The sequence below is a fragment of the Microcaecilia unicolor genome, chromosome 3 (genome assembly GCF_901765095.1).
Source record: "Microcaecilia unicolor chromosome 3, aMicUni1.1, whole genome shotgun sequence".
NCBI classification, from domain to species: Eukaryota; Metazoa; Chordata; class Amphibia; order Gymnophiona; family Siphonopidae; genus Microcaecilia; species Microcaecilia unicolor.
The window spans coordinates 353,964,034-353,983,836 of NC_044033.1; the positions used below are offsets into that span (position 1 = coordinate 353,964,034).

Sequence of the window (19,803 nt, forward strand, 5' to 3'; positions counted from 1 at the left end):
CTTGCATGAAAAACAAAACAATTTCAAACTGCTTATAAATCAAATCTGATCCACTGAGGCAAGCAATTTGAAAAATGCTATACTCCATGCAAAACGAGACTGTTCTTTAACAATCAGCTCAAATCTATGCAACTGACTGATTAAAATCTTTTTTTTTTACACCCTTAGCTGTTGGACAGGGTCAGAGTACGCTGCATGTATGCAGCATTTGCCTGTCATCAGATAATTCAGGTTCTGATTTGCAATCAAGGCTCATGACTTGGTTATTCTGAAAACAATAGTGGATTCTAGCCCAACACAACTTGAGTTTAGATATCCATGATGTAAACACATGGCACGTTACTTAGTCCATGAACACACAGGTGCTGTGATCTTTTTATGCAGACTTTTCAAACACACAACGTAAGGACTGCTAAGCTATTAGAACAGTTTTTAGCGCACATTTTAACAAATAGTGCACTTAAAAGTCCAGTGCTAACTGCTTAGAATGAAAAGGGACAGGACTGGGCAGAGTACGGTTGGAGATTGAGCGTGGTTTGTACATTGCAGTCTTTGAGCAGGTGGGTCAGTGCGTGCTGACAAATATGCGTTCAAGATTCATTTTTTTTTAAATTAAGCGCTTAAGGAAAAACCATCAAAAGCACTGTAAAATAATAAGAAAAAACACAGTCTTGGATAGAACTACAAAATCACATTAGGAAAGTAAGGAGTAAAAGAAACCTTCCAATTGCTGTCTTCCCATACCCCCCCCCCCAGTGCCAGAGTCCAACCCAACAGCACTATTCAGGGAAAAACAATCTGAACGTTAAAAGCTCTCTGAAACAAATGATCAAAGTTTCGATATCCATGATGTAAACAAATTGGCATGTTCCTTAGTCCATGAACACACACATGCTGTGCTCTTTTTATGTAGAGACTTTTCAAACACACAACAGAGACTTTGAACGTTTGTAATGACAGAATTCTTAATTTATTTATGCAAACTACTACATGTGGTTTACAGATAGTCCTGTTAATTTTTGCAGAAAAAAGTGGTTTGAAAGGGATATCATGGGCAAACAATGGTTGTAGCAAAAGAATCAAAACTGGATATGCTTTGGCTTATACTTCGAGAACAGGTTTGTAAGCTTTAAGCTGATATTACTGTGGAGTTTTCTGGAATAAAGCTTCCGCTGTAACTGTCTCCATTCTCTGCCATATCTGCCTCTTCACAATATTGCTTACATGTGATCCAGGTTATCGGCCATCATACCATTAGTTTAAATCCTCTGCAATCAATGTCTGTGTTCAGATAGCTTTTTCTCCTGCCTGCTTCACAACTGTCTCAGTGCCTCAGGTCTTCATCCTACTTTTTATAGTGCTACTTTACCCCTTCGGTTCTGTATTACAGTTTTCTTCTCTCTCTAGTTGAAAAGGAACTAACTGCTGTACCTTCTAGCCCCAAAATGCCAAGTACAATCCAGGATAACATTTATGCAACCAAATACCTCAGGAGCCCTTTCTATTATTACTGTAGTTATGTTCTATGTCTTGAAAGGCAGTTGGGCAAATACAACTAAAATAAAATAAACCTTGGTGTATTGGTGCTACTTAGAATTCTGATCTGCTCATTGAACCCCAGTGGCCAAAGCATTTAGGGATAAATCCCCCATAAGAACAAGAACATAAGAATAGCCATACTGGGTCAGACCAATGGTCCAACTAGCCCAGTATCCTGTTTCCAACAGTGGCCAAGCCAGGCCATAAGTACCCAGTAGAAATGCAAACAATATCAACATTCCATACTACCAATCCCGAGGCAAGCAGTGGCTTCCCCATGTCCATCTCCATAGCAGACTATGGACTTTTCCTCCAGAAACTTGTCCAAACCTTTTCTAAACCCAGATATGCTAACCACTGTTACCACACCCTTCGGTAGCGAGTTCCAGTGCTTAACTATTCACCAATTAGAAAAGAAAAATGGAAGTCCAAAAGACAGCCGGCGTGGTTGAAAAGTGAGGTGAAGGAAGCTATTAGGGCTAAAAGAAACGCCTTCAGAAAATGGAAGAAGGAACCATCTAAAAATAAGCAGCATAAGGAGTGTCAAAGCAAATGAAAGGCGCAGATGAAGAAGGCCAAGAGAGATTACGAAAAAAAAGATGGCAGAGGCAAAAAACATAGTAAAAAAAATTTTCGGTATAGTAAAAGCAGGAAGCCGGCAAAAGAATTGGTTGGGCCGCTGGATGACCGAGGGGTAAAAAGGGCGATCAAGGAAGACAAAGACATAGCGGAGAGATTGAATGAATTCTTTGCTTCGGTCTTCACTGAGGAAGATTTAGGTGGGATACCGGTGTCGGAAATGGTATTTCAAGCGGACGAGTCGGAGAATCTTACTGACTTCACGGTAAACCTGGAGGACGTAATGGGGCAGTTCAGCAAACTGAAGAGTAGCAAATCACCTGGACCGGATGGTATTCATCCTAGAGTACTGATAGAACTGAAAAATGAGCTTGCGGAGCTAATGTTAGTGATATGCAATTTATCCTTAAAACCAAGCATGGTAACGGAGGATTGGAGGGTGGCCAATGTAACGCCGATGTTTAAAAAAGGCTCCAGGGGAAATCCGGGAAATTATAGACCGGTGAGTCTGACGTCGGTGTCGGGGAAAATGGTAAAGGTTATGATTAAAAATAAAATTACAGAGCACATCCAAGGACAAGGATTACTGAGACCAAGTCAGCACGGCTTTAGTGTGGGGAAATCTTGCCTGACCAATTTACTTCAATTCTTTGAAGGAGTAAACAAACATACAAAGGGGAGCAGGTTGATATTGTGTATCTGGAATTTCAAAAGGCATTTGATAAGGTACCTCATGAAAGGCTACAGAGGAAATTGGAGGGTCATGGGATAAGAGGAAATGTCCTATTGTGGATTAAAAACTGGTTGAAGGATAGGAAACAGATAGTGGGGTTAAATGGGCAGTATTCACATTGGAGAAGGGTAGTTAGTGGGGTTCCTCAGGGGTCTGTGCTAGGACCGCTGCTTTTTAATATATTTATAAATGATTTAGAGATGGGAGTAACTAGCGAGGTAATTAAATTTGCTGATGACACAAAGTTATTCAAAGTCGTTAACTCGAAAGAGGATTGTGAAAAATTACAGAAGGACCTTACAAGACTGGGAGACTGGGCAGCTAAATGGCAGATGACATTTAATGTGAACAAGTGCAAGGTGATGCATGTAGGAAAAAAGAACCCAAATTATAGCTACGTCATGCAAGGTTCCACGTTAGGAGTTACAGACCAAGAAAGGGATATGGGTGTCGTCGTCGATAATACACTGAAACCTGCTCAGTGTGCTGCTGCGGCTAGGAAAGCAAATAGAATGTTGGGTATTATTAGGAAAGGTATGGAAAACAGGTATGAGGATGTTATAATGCCGTTGTATCGCTCCATGGTGCAACCGCACCTTGAGTATTGTGTTCAATTCTTGTTGCCACATCTCAAGAAAGATATAGTAGAATTGGAAAAGGTGCAGCGAAGGGCGACTAAAATGATAGCAGGGATGGGACGATTTCCCTTTGAAGAAAGACTAAGGAGGCTAGGGCTCTTCAGCTTGGAGAAGAGACGGCTGAGGGGAAGACATGATAGAGGTATATAAAATAATGAGTGGAGTGGAGTGGAACAGGTGGATGTGAAGCGTCTGTTCACGCTTTCCAAAAATACCAGGACTAGGGGGCATGCGATGAAACTATAGAGTAGTAAATTTAAAACAAATCGGAGAAAATGTTTCTTCACCCAATGCATAATTAAACTCTGGAATTCGTTGCTGGAGAACATGGTGAAGGCTTGGCTGAGTTTAAAAAGGGGTTAGACGGTTTCCTAAAGGACAAGTCCATAAACCACTACTAAATGGACTTGGGAAAAATCCACAATTCCAAGCATAACATGTATAGAATGTTTGTACGTTTGGGAAGCTTGCCAGGTGCTCTTGGCCTGGATTGGCCGCTGTCGGGGACAGGATGCTGGGCTCGATGGATCCTTGGTCTTTTCCCAGTGTGGCATTACTTATGTACTTATGTAAGTGAAAAAATGTTTCCTCCTACTTGTTTTCAAAAAGTATTTCCATGTAACTTCGAGTGTCCCCTAGTATTTGTACTATTTGAAAGAGTAAAAATCGATTTACTTCTACTCGTTCTACACCACTCAGGATTTTGTAGACATCAATCATATTCCCCTCAGTCATCTGTTTTCCAAGCTGAAGAGCCCTATCCTCTTTAGCCTTTTCTCATATGAGAGGAGTTCCATCCCTTTTATCATTTTGGTCGCCCTTCTTTGAATTTTTTCTAATTCCATTATATCTTTTTTGTGATACGGTGACCAGAACTTAACACAGTACTCAAGGTGAGGTCAAACCATGGAGCAACATAACAGCATTATAGTATTCTTGGTCTTATTTACCATCTCTTTCCTAATAATTCCTAGCATCCTGTTTGCTTTTTGGCCGCCACCACACATTGGGCAGAAGATTTCAGCATATTGTCTACGACACCTATATATTTTTTCTTGGGTGCTAACCTCCAAGGTGGATCCCAGCATCAGGTAACTATGATTTGGGTTATTCTTCCCAATGTGCATCACTTTTCATTTGTTCTCATTAAATTTCATCTGTCACTTGGATGCCCAGCCTTCCAATTTCCTAAGGTCTTCCTGAACTTTTTCACAATCCGCAATCTTGGCAACACTGAATAGTTGTGTCATCTGCAAATTTAATCATCTATCTTTCCAATTGCCAGATCATTTATAAATATGTTAAACAGCACTAGTCCTAGTACAGATCTCTGAGGCACTCCACTATGCACCCTCCTCTACTGAGATAGTCATTTAACTCTACCCTCTGTTTTCTGTCCGATAACAAATTCCTAATCCACAACAGAACATTGCCTCCTATCCCATGATTCTAATTTTCTAAGGAGTCTTTGATGAATAACTTAGTCAAAATCATTCTGAAATTTTGTATCAACATGTTTATTCACACCATCAAATAAATGAGACAGATTGGTGAGGTAGGACTCCCTTGCCTGAATCCATGCTGACTCTGTCTCATTAAACCATGTTTATCTATGTGTTCTGTAATTTTATTCTTTATAATAGTTTCCACTATTTTACCCATACGAATGTCAGGCTTACTGATCTGGGTGATTTCCCAGATCACCCCCTGGAACCTTTTTTAAATAATTGGCGTTACATTGGTCACCCTCCAATCTTCAGGCACTGTGAATGATTTTAATGACAGGTAACAGATTTCTAACAACAGATCAGCAATTTCATGTTTGAGTTCATTTGGTGCCCTTGGATGCATGCCATTTGGCTCAGTACGTTTTCCAGGTTCACCGAGATTTCTTTCAGTTCCTCCGCATCAGCACCCTTGAAAACCATTTCTGGAACAGGTACATCTTCTTTCATAAAGACCGAAGCAAATAATTCATTCAGTCTCTCCATTATGGCATTATACTCCCTGAATGACCCATTTGCTTCCTTCTTGATCCACTGAATACAGATTGCCAAACTTTTTCTCCTCCTTGTTTTGGGGTGTTTCTGTCAACCTCTTCTGGTGCCTTGGGATTTTCATGCCACTGTTTTCTTATTGATTTCACATTACAATCCTATATAACCTGAAGCTGTATTTGGGACTGGTCTGCAGTAGCTCCTTTGTGAGAGTTAAACAGTACACACAAGCCTTCAGGCTGTTTTCCAATCCTCCTTTCAAAGCAGAAGCCCCAAGTCATTTCATGTGACCTTTCTAGCAGTACAATAAATTAGGCTCTCTCTCGCTCAGGGCTGTGCCGACACAGTAAGCGCAGTAAGCGCCACAGGGGGGCGCCTGCCTTAAAGGGCGCCGCGCTGTCGAGCTGTATTTTTAAAAAAACAACTTACTCCTCCGCTCCATCCCCGATTCCCCGGTGCTTTAAATTTACCTCGCTCCGCCTCTGACGTCTGCGCAGCTTCAGTGAAAGCGTTGCCTGTCTAACGTCTCTCCATCAGCCTTCCCTTCCCTCGTTCGTTCCCTGTGTCCCTCCTTCTTCTGACGTCATTTCCTTGAGGGTGGGACACAGAGGGAACGAACGAGCGAAGAGAAAGGCTGGTGGAGAGACGTCAGACAGGCAGCACTTTCACTGAAGCTGCGCAGACGTTGGAGCCGGAGGAGGAGAGAGGTAAATTTAAAGCACCGGGGAATCGGGGATGGAGCGGAGGAGGCTCAGGCCAAACCCAGCCATTTCCTCCATCGCGCCCCAGACATGCCTTGGAGCCAGGCAGGTTCGGGGGGGGGGGGTGGGGGGGGCGCGCGTGCCAACTGATGGTCTGCAGGGAGGCGCCAACTGATGGTCTGCAGGGGGCGCCAGAGACCCTAGGCACAGCCCTGCTCTCGCTGTCAAGTTTTCATGTTAATCCTCTCTATAAAGACACTTGGACATTCCTTCATACACCCCTCAATAAGCTTAAGTCCAAACAAAATTCTGATCCTAATCTTCTTGGTGGTACTTTGTGCTATGCTCAGAGGATTTGGTGGTACTGGTACAAAGTAGACAGAGGTTGGTACTACTTCCTCTTCTAGTGCTTTGGGTTAAAGTGGATGATGGCAGATACAGACAGATAAAGTCCACTGAGTCTGTCCAGCAAAGTTTCTAGGGAATTGTCTGCTATAGAGATTATTTTCCCCATTCACAGCTATTTTGAGTAGAAGTGCTACATTCTTTGTTTCTGTCCTCTTACCATTTAAAAGTACACTGTTTATCACAACCCTTTTTGAATTCCAACACTGTTCTTGCCTCCACCACCTTCAAAAATGATTTCAGGGATGATTGATCTGAAAGCGAACAGACTATTTTCCACATGCACAACCCTGCAAGAGGCTATTACTTAAGTGACAAAAGAGCCCACATTGCAAAGGAGGTTCTGCAAAAATGCTGAGAGCTGAAGCAGAACATTGTTTCAACAGACAACCACCCTCATCATTTTCCAGCTCTGACAGCTAAACTTATCTTTCCCAAACTTTTTTTTTATACCTGTCTATATAACAATCTGTGGAATGAAATATTTATTATTTATCACATTTGTACCCCGCGCTTTCCCGCTCATCACAGGCTCAATGCGGTTTACATAGTAACAAGAGAATACAATCTATAGTATCGGAATCAACAAAGGAGGTATGTGATAGAACGAACAAGGAGTAAATGGGATAGAAGAGGTATGGGAGAACGGAAAGGGATAGGTAAGGAGGTGGAGCGATAAAGGAGAAGTTGGGGAAGAGCATGAAGGGTAAGATTGGTAGAGGGCTGAAGTGTATATTCAGAAGATCTAGGGGCCCTTTTACTAAGCTGCGGTAGGCTCTACATGCATGCAGCGCGTGCCCAAATGAGACTACCACCAGGTCAGCTCACCCTACTGGCAGTAATTTCAGATTTGGCACGTGCCTATAACATGTGGATGAATTATTTATTTACTCCTACACGTGCCAGTTCCAGTGGTAATCGGCACTTGGCGTGCGCCAATTGGTTACCGTGCTTGTAGCGCATGAGCCTTTACCACTAGATCAATGGGTGGAATTAAGGGCTCAGGCCGGTTTTGAGCATGCGCTGGTTTCATTTTTATTCCAGGCCCTTTTCCCGTCCCATTAAAAAAAGCCATTTTTTGTAGATGCGGTAAAAACTGGCACAGCACACACCTAATACAAGTGCTTATGCTACCGCAGGCAACTTTTTTTCACAGCTTACTAAAAGGACCCCTCAGTAAAGAAATTTTGCACATTGTGCTCAGACTAGATTAGTCATTGAGTCCATGTAAGCAGTTCTGACCCTTTTTTTAAATAGATAATTCTTCAAGCCTTTACAACTTGTCACATCTATGTTTATCTTAATACAAAGACAAACCTTGCTAAAGTACAAGGCCTATTCAAAGCAGCAACCCAAAGTTAACAACTATTAAGTTCATATAAAACTCAGTAAACTGAAGTACCAAGCCAGGCACCAAACCAGATGACTAATTCAAACTTTTCCTGTGCACAAATGGGGGAACAATAGAATAGATGGCACAAAAAGGGAAAATTAGGTTCTTACCGTGATAATTTTCTTTCCTTTAGTCATAGCAGATGCAGCCATTACAGATGGGTTGTGTCCATCAACCAGCAGTGGGAGATAGAGTGCACACTTTTTTCAGTGCCTCATACCAGCTTGCTCCACTGCCTCTCTTCAGTGTTTGAAGCTTCCAAAGCAGTATGGCAAACCGCAATGGAAATAACATGAGCTTTCCTCACAGCGAACGATGGCCCTACAACAAAGGGCATTAACTCTGAATGGAGGGAATGAAACATCCTCCCGGAGGGCATGAACTCATCTTCCACTGAGACATAACTGGAGGGAATAAACTCATCCTCCCGGAGGGAATAAACTCATCCTCCAAAACATGAAACTGAAGGGAATTAAGTCATCCTCCTTTAATTGAACAAGAATCCTGAAGACTGTTTTCCGACTTTCTCCCAAGGACGGAATCTCCAGGAAACACGAACAGAACCTGAAATAGATTTACAGCAGATAGCATCAGACAGGGAGGGATCATGGCTGCATCTGCTATGACTAAAGGAAAGAAAATTATCACGGTAAGAACCTAATTTTCCCTTCCTTGTCATTAAGCAGATGCAGCCATTACAGATGGGATGTATCAAAGCAATCCCTAGATAGGGTGGGAACAAGCCACACCACGCGCCAGCACTTGCGCTCCAAAATGTGCGTCCCTCCTGGCAGCCACATCCAGCCTGTAATGTCGGGCAAAGGAGAGCTTAGAAGCCCATGTTGCTGCACTACAAATCTCTTGAAGAGAGAGTGCTCCAGTTTCAGCCCAAGAAGAGGAAATTCCTCTAGTGGAATGTGCCTTAAAGGCATCAGGCGGAGGCCAGCCGGCCGGCAAGCAAATAATCTGAAAAGATAGATTCTTTAAGCCAGTGGGAAATAGTGGCTTTAGACGCTGGAGACCCTCTGCGAGGACCTGATAGCAAAACAAACAGATGATCAGAGGTCCTGAAAGAGTTAGTAACTCGCAGATACTGCAGCAGAGTCCTGCGCACGTCCAACAGGTGCAATTGCCCAAAAGATTCTGGAAACTCCTCCTCGACAAAGGAGGGCAAGAAAATAGGTTGGTTTAGGTGAAACGCTGAAACCACCTTAGGCAAGAAGGAAGGCACGGTCCGAACCGTGACCCCGGACTCTGAAAATTGCAGAAAAGGGTCTCTACAGGACAGCGCCTGGAGCTCTGACACCCGTCTCGCCGAAGTAATGGCCACTAACAAGACGGCCTTCAGTGTCAAATCTTTCTCTCAAGCACGCCGAAGTGGTTCAAAGGGAACACCCTGAAGGGCCTTCAGCACTAGCCCCAGGTTCCAAGCTGGACAAGGTGCACGCACGGGAGGACGGAGCTGAAGCACCCCTCTAAGAAACCGTGCCACATCCGGATGAGCAGCTAAAGACACGCCTTCAACCTTACCACGCAGGGAGGCCAATGCTGCCACTTGCACCCGCAGGGAATTATAGGCCAGGCCTTTTTGTACACCATCCTGCAAAAAGTCCAGAATCGGCGAGACAGGAGCCCGCAGGGGTGTGATCTCTCTCGAAGCACACCAGACTTCAAACTGGCGCCAAATCCTGGCATAAGCCACGGAAGTGGAACGCTTGCGGGCTTGCAGGAGAGTGGTAATTACTTTATTGGAATAGCCTCTGCCTCTCAATTGCGCCCTCTCAATCGCCAGGCCATAAGACCAAATTGGCCGGCGTCCTCCATGGTCACCAGACCCTGTGACAACAGGTTGGGAACCAGAAGTAACTAAAGGGAATCCTCTACGAGCATCTGTCAGAGGTCCGCATACCAAGGACTCCTGGGCCAATCCGGGGCGACGAGAACCACTTCTCCTGGATGCAGCCGAATCCGCAGGAGCACTCGCCCTATCAAGGGCCACGGAGGGAACATATACAGTAGGCCCGGAGGCCAGGGTTGAGCCAAGGCATCGAACCCCGCCGCGCAAGGATCTCTCCGTCTGCTGAAGAAGCACGGGACTTTGGCATTGGTGCTTTTCGCCATTAGACTCGATCACGGGCTTGCCCCACTTGGCACATATCTGCAGAAACACTTCGTCTGCAAGTTCCCACTCCACTGGATCAATCTGATGCCTGCTTAGATAATCGGCTTGCACGTTGCTCTGACCTGCAATGTGAGCTGCCGACAGAAACTGTAGAAGCAGCTCGGCCCAGTGGCAAATTTGTTCGGCCAGCGCAGCTAGAGCTCTGTACTGAGTGCCGCCTTCTCCGACATCACTCTGACAGCCAATCCTTCTAGGGTCACTTGAAAGGCCAGAAGCGCCTGAAACACCGCTTTCAACTCTAGGCGGTTGATGGACCACTCCGACTCCTCGGGTGTCCATAGACCCTGGGCATACCTTCCCCTTGCAATGTGCGCCCCAGCCTTTCAGACTGGCATCTGTCACCACTAGGCACCAATCGGGGAGCGCCAGCGGCATTCCTCGCCGCAGCATGCTGTCTGAGAGCCACCACTCCATGCTGAGTCGGGGCCGCAGGGAGCCAAGAGAGTCTGCATTGGTAATCCTGAGATACTGGAGACCATCTTTGGAGTAGAGCATACTGTAGAGGTCTCAGGTGCGCTCTCGCCCAGGGCACCAGTTCCATGGTGGCCGTCATCGATCCTAGCAGCTGGACAATGTCCCAAGCTCGCGGGCGGGGCATCCTCAGGAGCAGACGGACCTGATTCTGAAGCTTGCACCGCCTTTGCTCGGGTAGGTACACATACCCCAAGGCTGTGTCGAACCTGGCCCCAAATATTCTAGAGACCGTGAGGGGGTCAGGTGACTTTTGGCCAAATTGACGACCCAGCCCAGAGACTGAAGTACTGAGACCACTCTGGCTGTTACATGCTGACTCTCTGCAGCAATTTGCTCGAATGAGCCAGTTGTCCAGGTACAGGTGAACCCGAATACCCTCTCGCCTTAGAAAGGCAGCTACTACCACCAGAACCTTCAAAAAGGTGCGGAGAGCTGTGGCGAGGCCAAAAGGCAAGGCCCGGAACTGGAAATGCTTTCCAATCACCGCAAACCTCAGAAACATCTGGTGTGGGGGCCAAATTGGAATGTGCAAGTAAGCTTTTTTCAGGTCCAGAGACATGAGAAACTCTCCTGGCTGTACCGCCACAATGACGGAGCGCAGGGTTTCCATGTGAAAATGCCGCACTCTCAGGGACTTGTTTAATTCTTTTAAGTCCACCTTTTCGCGGCACCACAAAGTAGATGGAGTAGCGGCCCCAGCCGTGTTCGGCAGGAGGTACCGGGGACACAGCCCCTATCTGAATCAGACCTTGTAAAGTCTCCTCTACCGCCGCCCGTTTGGCGGCAGAACCGCATCGGGACTCCACAAACACGTCTCTTACAGGGGCGTCAAATTCTATTATGTAACCGTCTCTGATCAGGTCCAAGACTGATCTGAGGAAATGTTGGCCCACTCCTCGGCAAAGAGGGAAAGACGTCATCCATTGACAGGACTCGAGGAGAGGGCCGGCGCACCATCATTGAGAGGGTCGCCCCTGAACTCCAGGCCTTGAGCCAGTGGCTGTGGAACGTTTGTCCAAGCGAAAAGAGTTCCTCTGCTGAAAACGGGCACGAGAAGTGAACCCAGCAGAACGCCCCGGGCGGTACCTTCGAGCTTCACGGAAGCGAGGTCTGTAAGAGGAGTGGACCGCCACACCCTTAGAGGAAGGCCGAGGCCTATCTTCGGGCAAGCGCTGGGGTTTAGCCTCACCCAGGCCCTTCACAATTTTCTCCAACTCCTCATCAAACAGGAGAAGGCCTTGAAAGGGCAACTTCACCAACCTTTGCTTAGAGGCCATGTCTGCCGCCCAATGCCGTAGCCAAAGAAGACGGCGAGCCGCCACTGCTACTGCCATGTGTTTAGCCGAAGCTCTGACAATATCATAAAGGGCGTCAGCAAGAAAGGACAAGGCCGACTCCATCCGCGGAGCCACATCTGAAAAGGGCTCCGGCTCCATCACCAGGCTGTTCCACTGCCTGTTGCAACCAAGCCAGGCAGGCTCTAGCAGCATAACTGCATGCAGACGCCCGAATAGCGAGACCTGCAATTTCAAATGACCGTTTAAGTGCTGATTCCAGTCTACGGTCTTGAATATCCTTCAGGGCAACACCTCCTTCAACAGGGAGGGTAGTTCTCTTTGTCACAGCTGTGACTAGGGCATCCACTTTAGGCATAGCAAAGCGAGCCATATGCTCCTCACTCAGAGGGTATAATTGCCCCATAGCCCTGGAAACTGTCAAAGGTCCCTCGGGGTCAGCCCATTGAGCCGAAATAAGCTCTTGGATGGAGTCATGCAAAGGAAAGGCTCGAGCAGGCTTTTTGGTACTAGCCATCCTAGGATTCACAGAGGAGGCTGTGCCACTGGCAGGGTCCTCAATAGAGAGAGCCTGCAGGGCATCAGAAATAAGCGCTGGCAGCTCATCACGGTGGAAAATCCTCACTGCGGAGGGATCGTCCAGATCCTGAGTCACTTCTGCACCAGACTCTGGCTCCTCAGACCATGAAGGCCTGCCAGAGTCCTCCGAATCCTCGCAGCCCGACCACAGGAGGGTAAAATGGAGGTGCAGCACTCTCTGAAGGGGAATGAGCCCTTCTGCGCTTCATATTCTGCCAATTATCAGGGAATAACGCCTCAGAGGGCATACCGAGGTTAGAATCCACCGGGGGGGGGGGGGGGGGGGGGGGCATTAGAAGAGGCCCGGGCCAGGCTTTGTGGGAGAGTCTTTTAAGCATGTATGCTTTATGCATTAATAAGACAAAATCAGGGGAGAAAAACTCGCCCTGGGCACCCGGATCTCTGACGGGGCTAGTAGCTCCCATATCAGCCTCACTCCAAGGCCTCCCCCCGGGCTCAGGACTCTCCGTCTCAGCGGAGGTCGCACCATGTGGTAAATTCAAAATGGCGCCTGCTGCCAGCACAGAGCACGAAGAATCGTTGCTCGCCATGCTCGGGCCGGCTCTAACGTTTGTACAGCATGATTTACAGAGCCCCGCTGCTGATCTGTGCTTGCCACACTTGGAACAGCGCTTTACTGTCTCCGCAGCCATCGCCGAAAACGGCGGTAAAATTCAAATTCGCCCCGATCGCGGGCCCACCCCGGAGGAGTCAGAAAACACTCTTACCTCACTGGACCGAGTATCACAGCTCCGGTCCCACAGAAAAAGGCAAGGAAAAACCTCTGTTCCTTTTTTTTATTTTTTTTTAACGCTGTGAGGAAACCAGAGGTAAATAGAACTCCGGAGGCTCAGGTGAGTGGGAAAGGCAGGGAAAGGGCGAACCTATGTGCCTGCATCCACTGTTGGTGGGGAAGGACAGGGAAAGCTAAGCAATGTGTCCACATCCACGGAGGTATGGGTAAGGCAGGGAAAGGGCGAACCTATGTGTCTTTAAAGTGAAGCTGCTATAGCCTCCAACACCCCTGCTAACAACTGGCAAAAGCACAGGAGCAACCTCCAGGCAGATTTTAGATGGAGCTCGAAGAAGCTGCAGCCCCTCTGCTAGGGGAGATAGAGAATACTGAAGAGAGGCAGTGGAGCAAGCTGGTTTGAGGCACTGAAAAAAGTGTGCTCTCTATCTCCCTCTGCTGGTTGATGGAAACAACCCATCTGTAATGGCTGCATCTGCTTGATGACAAGGAAGAGTGTGATTGCTGTGTTAGTCCACTTTAAAGGTTAATAAACAGAAATTCAAAAAAAATCTGATATCTTTTTAGGGGAGCAACTCAACAGACTTTTTAACTAGCTTTAGAAGCAAAACTTTTTAATACAATCCAGGAATGGAAGTCTTTTCAAGTTAAAATTGATAAGGTCCAACAAAAAAATAAGATACTTCAACCTAAACAAGAAAGGACTTTAAAAAAAATCTGAGCTTCCTTCCATATTATCTAATATAATAAAACACACCCTCAACGTTCTGAGGACAACGTTCTATGAAGCCATCTGACGTCACTCCCAGGCTGAAGGGTTCGTGGATTCGTGGTGTGAAGCCTTCAAGCCAGCCAGCGTCTCTGCCCCGCCCTCGCATCAAACCAAACAAATCCGGAAGCGAAGCGTCAGGGAAGGAGGCGGCGCTCCCGACGTCTAGCCTTCCCTTCGCTGTGTTCCGCCTTCAAAAGAAGGCGGAACACAGCGAAGGAAAAGCTAGACGTCGGGAGCGCCGCCTCCTTCCCTGACGCTTCGCTGCCTGAACCGCCACGGAGGTAAATTTAAAAAGAAGAAAAAAAAAACAAAGGGATGCATGGATGCGAAGGGGGGGGGGGAGAAGAGGGCGGGCCAGGCTGGGACATGGGAGAGAGAGGAGCATGGAAGGGAGAGAGGGGACTTGCTGGAAAAGGATGAATGGAGGCGGCAGGGGACAGAGGAGCATGGATGGGCATGGATTGGGAGGGCAGGTCTCAGGGAGAGAGGGGAATTGCTGGATAGGGATGAATGGAGGGGCCAGGTGACAGAGGAGCATGGATGGACATGGATTGGAAGAGCAGTGGGAGGGCAGGACTCAGGGAGAGAGGGGAATTGCTGGATAGGGATGAATAGAGGGGACAGGTGACAGAGGAGCATGGATGGGCATGGATTGGAAGGGCAGGACTCAGGGAGAGGGGAATTGCTGGATAGGGATGAATGGAGGGGACAGATGGGCATGGATGGATATGGATTGCAGGGCAGGTCTCAGGCAGAGAGGGGAATTGCTGGATAGGGATGAATGGAGGGGCCAGGTGACAGAGGAGCATGGATGGCCATGGATTAGAAGGGCAGGACTCAGGGAGAGGGGAATTGCTGGATAGGGATGAATGGAGGGGACAGATGGGCATGGATGGATATGGATTGCAGAGCAGGCCTCAGGCAGAGAGGGGAAATGCTGGATAGGGATGAATGGAGGGGGCAGGTGACAGAGTAACATGGATGGCCATGGATTGGGAGGGCAGGGCTCACACTTTCACTCTGACTCTCAAACAGTCACTCTCACATACACTCTCCCAAACATACACACTCCGAGGAAAACCTTGCTAGCGCCCGTTTCATTTGTGTCAGAAACGGGCCTTTTTTATTAGTAAACTATAAAATTACACTGCTTTGTCACCTTCTGGTCACTCATCGCTCTCTCCCTGTTTCTTACCCCCATTTCCTCTTCAGGCTGTCAATGGAAATTGAAATGCTTTCATGTTTCACATATATTCTAATAGTCATGTTTTGCTCACACTGACCTGACCTGAGGAAGATGATGGCCCTGGCTACCTTGAGGCTCGCCTCAGGAGAATCCCATTGAGCCGAAGAGTTTTCATGGCTTCATGGATGTGGAAGGTCCTGAAAGGGCGCTTGGTTCCCAACATAATAGTGGAACCCACCGAGGCTGAAGGAAGGCCTTCCTCCGGAGAGGAAATACTCAAGATGCTCATAGCCTGAACAGGTTAGGCAATTCCTCTGAGCGAAAAAGCCGCGCTACAGAGGGATCATCTCCCCCATCAGGGCGAGGATCAGCCTCCTCCAAAGAATCCCCAAGGGACCTTTAGGAGAACTCAGAAACGCTGCCCTCATCTACATCAGAGGAGACAAGAGTCCCCCAAGACCTAAAGATCCACCCGAGGGTGCTTGATCAGGGAAGCCTCTTCCCCCATATCTGACAGGAGAGCAGGAGCAGCGCTTTGCAGTTGAAAGGCCTGATGCAGCAACAAAATAAACTTGGGAGAGAAACCCCCCTGTTTGTGCACCTCTGCAACCTGGGCCACAGCCCTAGAAGAACTCTCAACCTCCACTCCATAGAGCGGGGGAGAGGCGCGCTGCGCATCCAAAATGGCGTCCGGCGTGTCACTCCGCAAAGGAGCCGCGCGGGAAGCATGGCGCTTAAACTTTGCCATCTTCTTACCGCCGCCCAACTCAAAGGCGGCCATACCAGAGGCCGTCCGAGCTGCATGGGCGGCCAACGTCGGAAGGGCGGACATCGGGGGATGGGCGCCTAAGGCGGGAAAGGCCGCCAACGCCCCAGCGGAGGAAAAACCGGCTAAATCAGCAGAGTCCAGAAGGGCGCCCAAAAAGGGCTTCTCTGCCTCCGATCACAGCGCCTTCCCACTAGCCGCGCGATCGCGGTCCGGGGAGCGCTTTTTCGCGCCCTTACCATCCGACACTATGATCCACGAGGGAAACGTTCGGGGAACCCCCTGCCCACTAGGAAAAGGTAAAATTACCTGCTTCTTGCTCCGAGCTGCAACGAATTGTGCCCCAGTGAGCAGCTGCAAGAAAAATCTGTTCTGCTTCAAGATTGTTATTTGTTTTGTTTTTTTAACGGAGCCAGCGGGAGGGGGTAGAAAAGGAGGGACCTGGCACCACCAGGTTTGCACTTGCTCACAAAAAGCCCTCAACCCCAGGTACTCAACAAAGCCTAAGTAAATAGGCGTGGAGACCAAGCCAGAGCTGCTGCATGTGACCACACACCTGCTAGATAGAGAGAATACTGAGGATTTCCTGGTAGCACATGACCACATATAGAGAGGCAAAAGATTGCTCTCTATCTCCACCTGCTGGTAGATGGACACAACCCACCAGTCTATGGATTGATCTGCTTGATGATATGGAATGGGGAATACTGTAATCAACTGAGCAGTAATCAATTATAATCACAGTAACAGGGAGATGCTCGGCTCTCTCCATTTATTGTTCCAAAGCCTATACACCCAGAAGGATGTTCTCTACTCATGTTTTACAAATTAAAACTGACACCAAAGACAATCAGCACCACACTAATGCACAATTATTGAATTTTAAAAGGAATATTTATCAGATCACTCATGCAGAATTAGTACCACTTTAGCTATACTGATATATACATAGTCCTTAAATAATTCTCTTGAATCAGGATAGCATCAGCTCTTCATGTTTATCTGTGCATCCAACTATATACAAGGCTAGACAGATCATGACTAATCTGTAACAGATTATTAAAAACAATATAGATTACCTACTATAATAACTGATCTTCTACTGCTCATGCTATATATATCATTGGACCTCTACATTTGAAAATCAGGGTTCACCATGGATGTGAATTTTCCAGGTCAAATCATACTATCTGGTTACACAGAAACTTTGTGGCAGACAGAGAATATATGGTCTATCCACATTACCTATCAAGGTCTAAAATCCCTTCCTTTCCTTCAGAGATCTCTGATGCTTGTCCAATGTTTCATCTCCACCACCTGTGCTAGGAGGACATTCCATACAACCACTACAGTTTCCATAATGAGATTTCCATAGAATACTCGAGTTTGTCTTTCACTCCCATCATATGACCCCTTATTCCATGCTTCCTTCTAATTTAAAGAGGCCTGTCTCTTGTGCATTCATAACTTGGAGATATTTATATGTATTATCTTTCCCCTAACCCACCTTTCTTCAAAAGTATGCACATCTTGATCTACCTCCATATATGTTTTATGATGAAGACTCTTGATCATTTTAGTAACCACCAATACTCTAACCCAGTGCTTCTCAACCCAGTCCATGAGGCATACTTAGTCCCATCAGGGTTTCAGGATATCCACAATGAATATCTCATGAATATTCATTGTGGATAGCCTGACAACCTAATGGGACTGAGCTGAGAAGCACAGTTTTAACCGGTTTATAGCCTTTTGAAGGTGTCATCTCCATATTCAAACACAGTTCTCCAAATTATATCTTAAGACTTATACAGAGACAAAAACATCTCCTTTTCCTTGCTGGCCACTCCTCTTCCTGTGTACCCAAACATTCTTCTGGCTTTTGCCATCACCTTATCTAACTGCTTCACCACACCACCTTATCAAATATTATCTCCCCCCCCCCCCCCACCCCCAGATCCTGCTCTTCCTTTGTGCAATGAGAATTTAATCTCCTATATTGTACTGCTCCCCTGATGTTTTGCAGCCCAAATGAATTTTCATGAGTTTTTTATTTTTTTGCATTAAATCTTAAGTTCCACTCTAGACCACTCCTCAGACTTGCTGATCCTTCCTCATGTTTTCTGTACTTGCAAATTTTGGTATCATCCACAAAAGGAAAACCTCCAATATCCCTTTAATAATATTGGTAAAATAAACCAACCAAGAGCCAATCCCATTGGTAACACCTTCTTTCACAGATTGAATTCCATTTACCACTATACTTTGTTGCCTCTCACTCAACCAGTTCCAACCCAGTCAGTCAATTAAGAGCCCAAAACAATGCTTCCTCAACAAGTTGCAGTTCCTAAGCTGTGGTCACACTTGGTAGTTACTGCTCGCTTTTCCAGCAAAAATGAGAGTGTGTTATAATTACCAACTTTCCGTAGCTCAAGTGAAGTATCAAACTGGTGACCAGCTGCCAACAGTAGTACTGCATAATTAATTCCTGACTGTAAAGTTGGCTCAGATTCAAACGCCTTCCTGAACCTAGAAAAATAAACACAAACATGCCAGTTTACTTGCTAAATACTGAAATGCTATGGTAATTAGACCATGGAAGCAATTTTAGAAAAATCACAGGACGTTAAATATATAAGTAGTGGATTTAAACATGTAAATTAACATACATATATGAGTACCAATTTTAGAAAAGGTGCCACTAACCTACAAATGCCACTGCACACATTACAAGGAGATGCGTTGAGTGTTCTATCAAAATATACGTGTTCTGCTCCCATTTAAATGTGAGCATGTTATCTTGTTCATACGCATCTGTAATCCAGCTGTACTGTGAACTACAAGACTGCTGAACTTCCTGTAAACTGTAGTCCTGCTATTAATGGTCCCTTTTTGAGCACATGTTCCCTGCTCCCTTTGATTCATGGGCCTTTCTTATTGGCTCTGCTCTGGCTTCAAGACTGCTGGGAAAGCAGTCCCCTCCCTCCCCCAATCATATACCTGGAGAAGAAAGAATCTTTGTGTGCCTTAACATTGGTAATCCTTCTGTTCTGTGCCATTCAAGCCCCTCTAAGGTGCGTTATGTTTTTACTATGAAGTGTTACCACAACTTCCTCAGTAAGCCTGTCTAGCTGAATTCCCCAGCCTCTCCTCTCTGAGAGTGCTAGATATAGAACAGACTTATCTGTAGGGGCAATGATTCTATATTCCAATAACATCTCAACTGTGTATTTTTTTTTCTTTTCTTTTGGATTATTTGCATCAAAGATCAATTGGAACTAGAGTTTTTGAGTCTCCACATGGTGATGTTACAAAATACTGGTTTAGCTCTCTGCGAGACAGAAAAATACATGTATTCTATATTTTATAACAGAAATATACGTGTACCCAGGAATATTTCCCCATGAGCATTTGCACTTGCTTTGATTCACACATTACTCTTGACTAGCTTCTCATTTGGGCCAGGGTATGGAGGAGAGCCTTAACAGTTCGTTAACCCCATTAAAAAAAATAGTAGTATTAAAAAGCATTTTCAGGAGACCATGTGATGCATAGAGGGGTGCAGACATGATTCTGCTCCTCTCCTGGGGCCCCGAACCTTGAGCAGAATATTTAGGCATTTCTGAGAGGACACTTGAGGACTACTGACCTCTACAGCATTACCATACTTTATGAACAAATACTTAGTGGTGAGAACGGGATATATGCCATTGAAAACACCGAGGGGAGACAAAGACAAAGCCTGTGGTGGCACAGACCAAATGGCGCTTATGGAACCCCCCCCCCCCCCCCCCCTCCAGCTTCTTCTTTCAA

At 46.4% G+C, this 19,803-nt stretch overlaps 1 protein-coding gene across 6 annotated transcripts in view; it reads right to left on the reverse strand.

Annotated features, from left to right (window-relative positions):
- The window catches only part of MAP3K5 (mitogen-activated protein kinase kinase kinase 5), a 534,389-nt gene that overhangs the window by 275,883 nt on the left and 238,703 nt on the right, over window positions 1–19,803 (reverse strand). For all 6 annotated transcript variants that reach the window (XR_003941620.1, XM_030198514.1, XM_030198515.1 and 3 more), the window contains one exon: window positions 18,407–18,519. Coding sequence is in view for 5 of the 6 variants with exons in the window: in XM_030198514.1 (XP_030054374.1) it covers window positions 18,407–18,519 (113 nt within the window). In the remaining variant the exon portion in view is untranslated. The remainder of the gene's footprint in view (window positions 1–18,406; window positions 18,520–19,803) is intronic.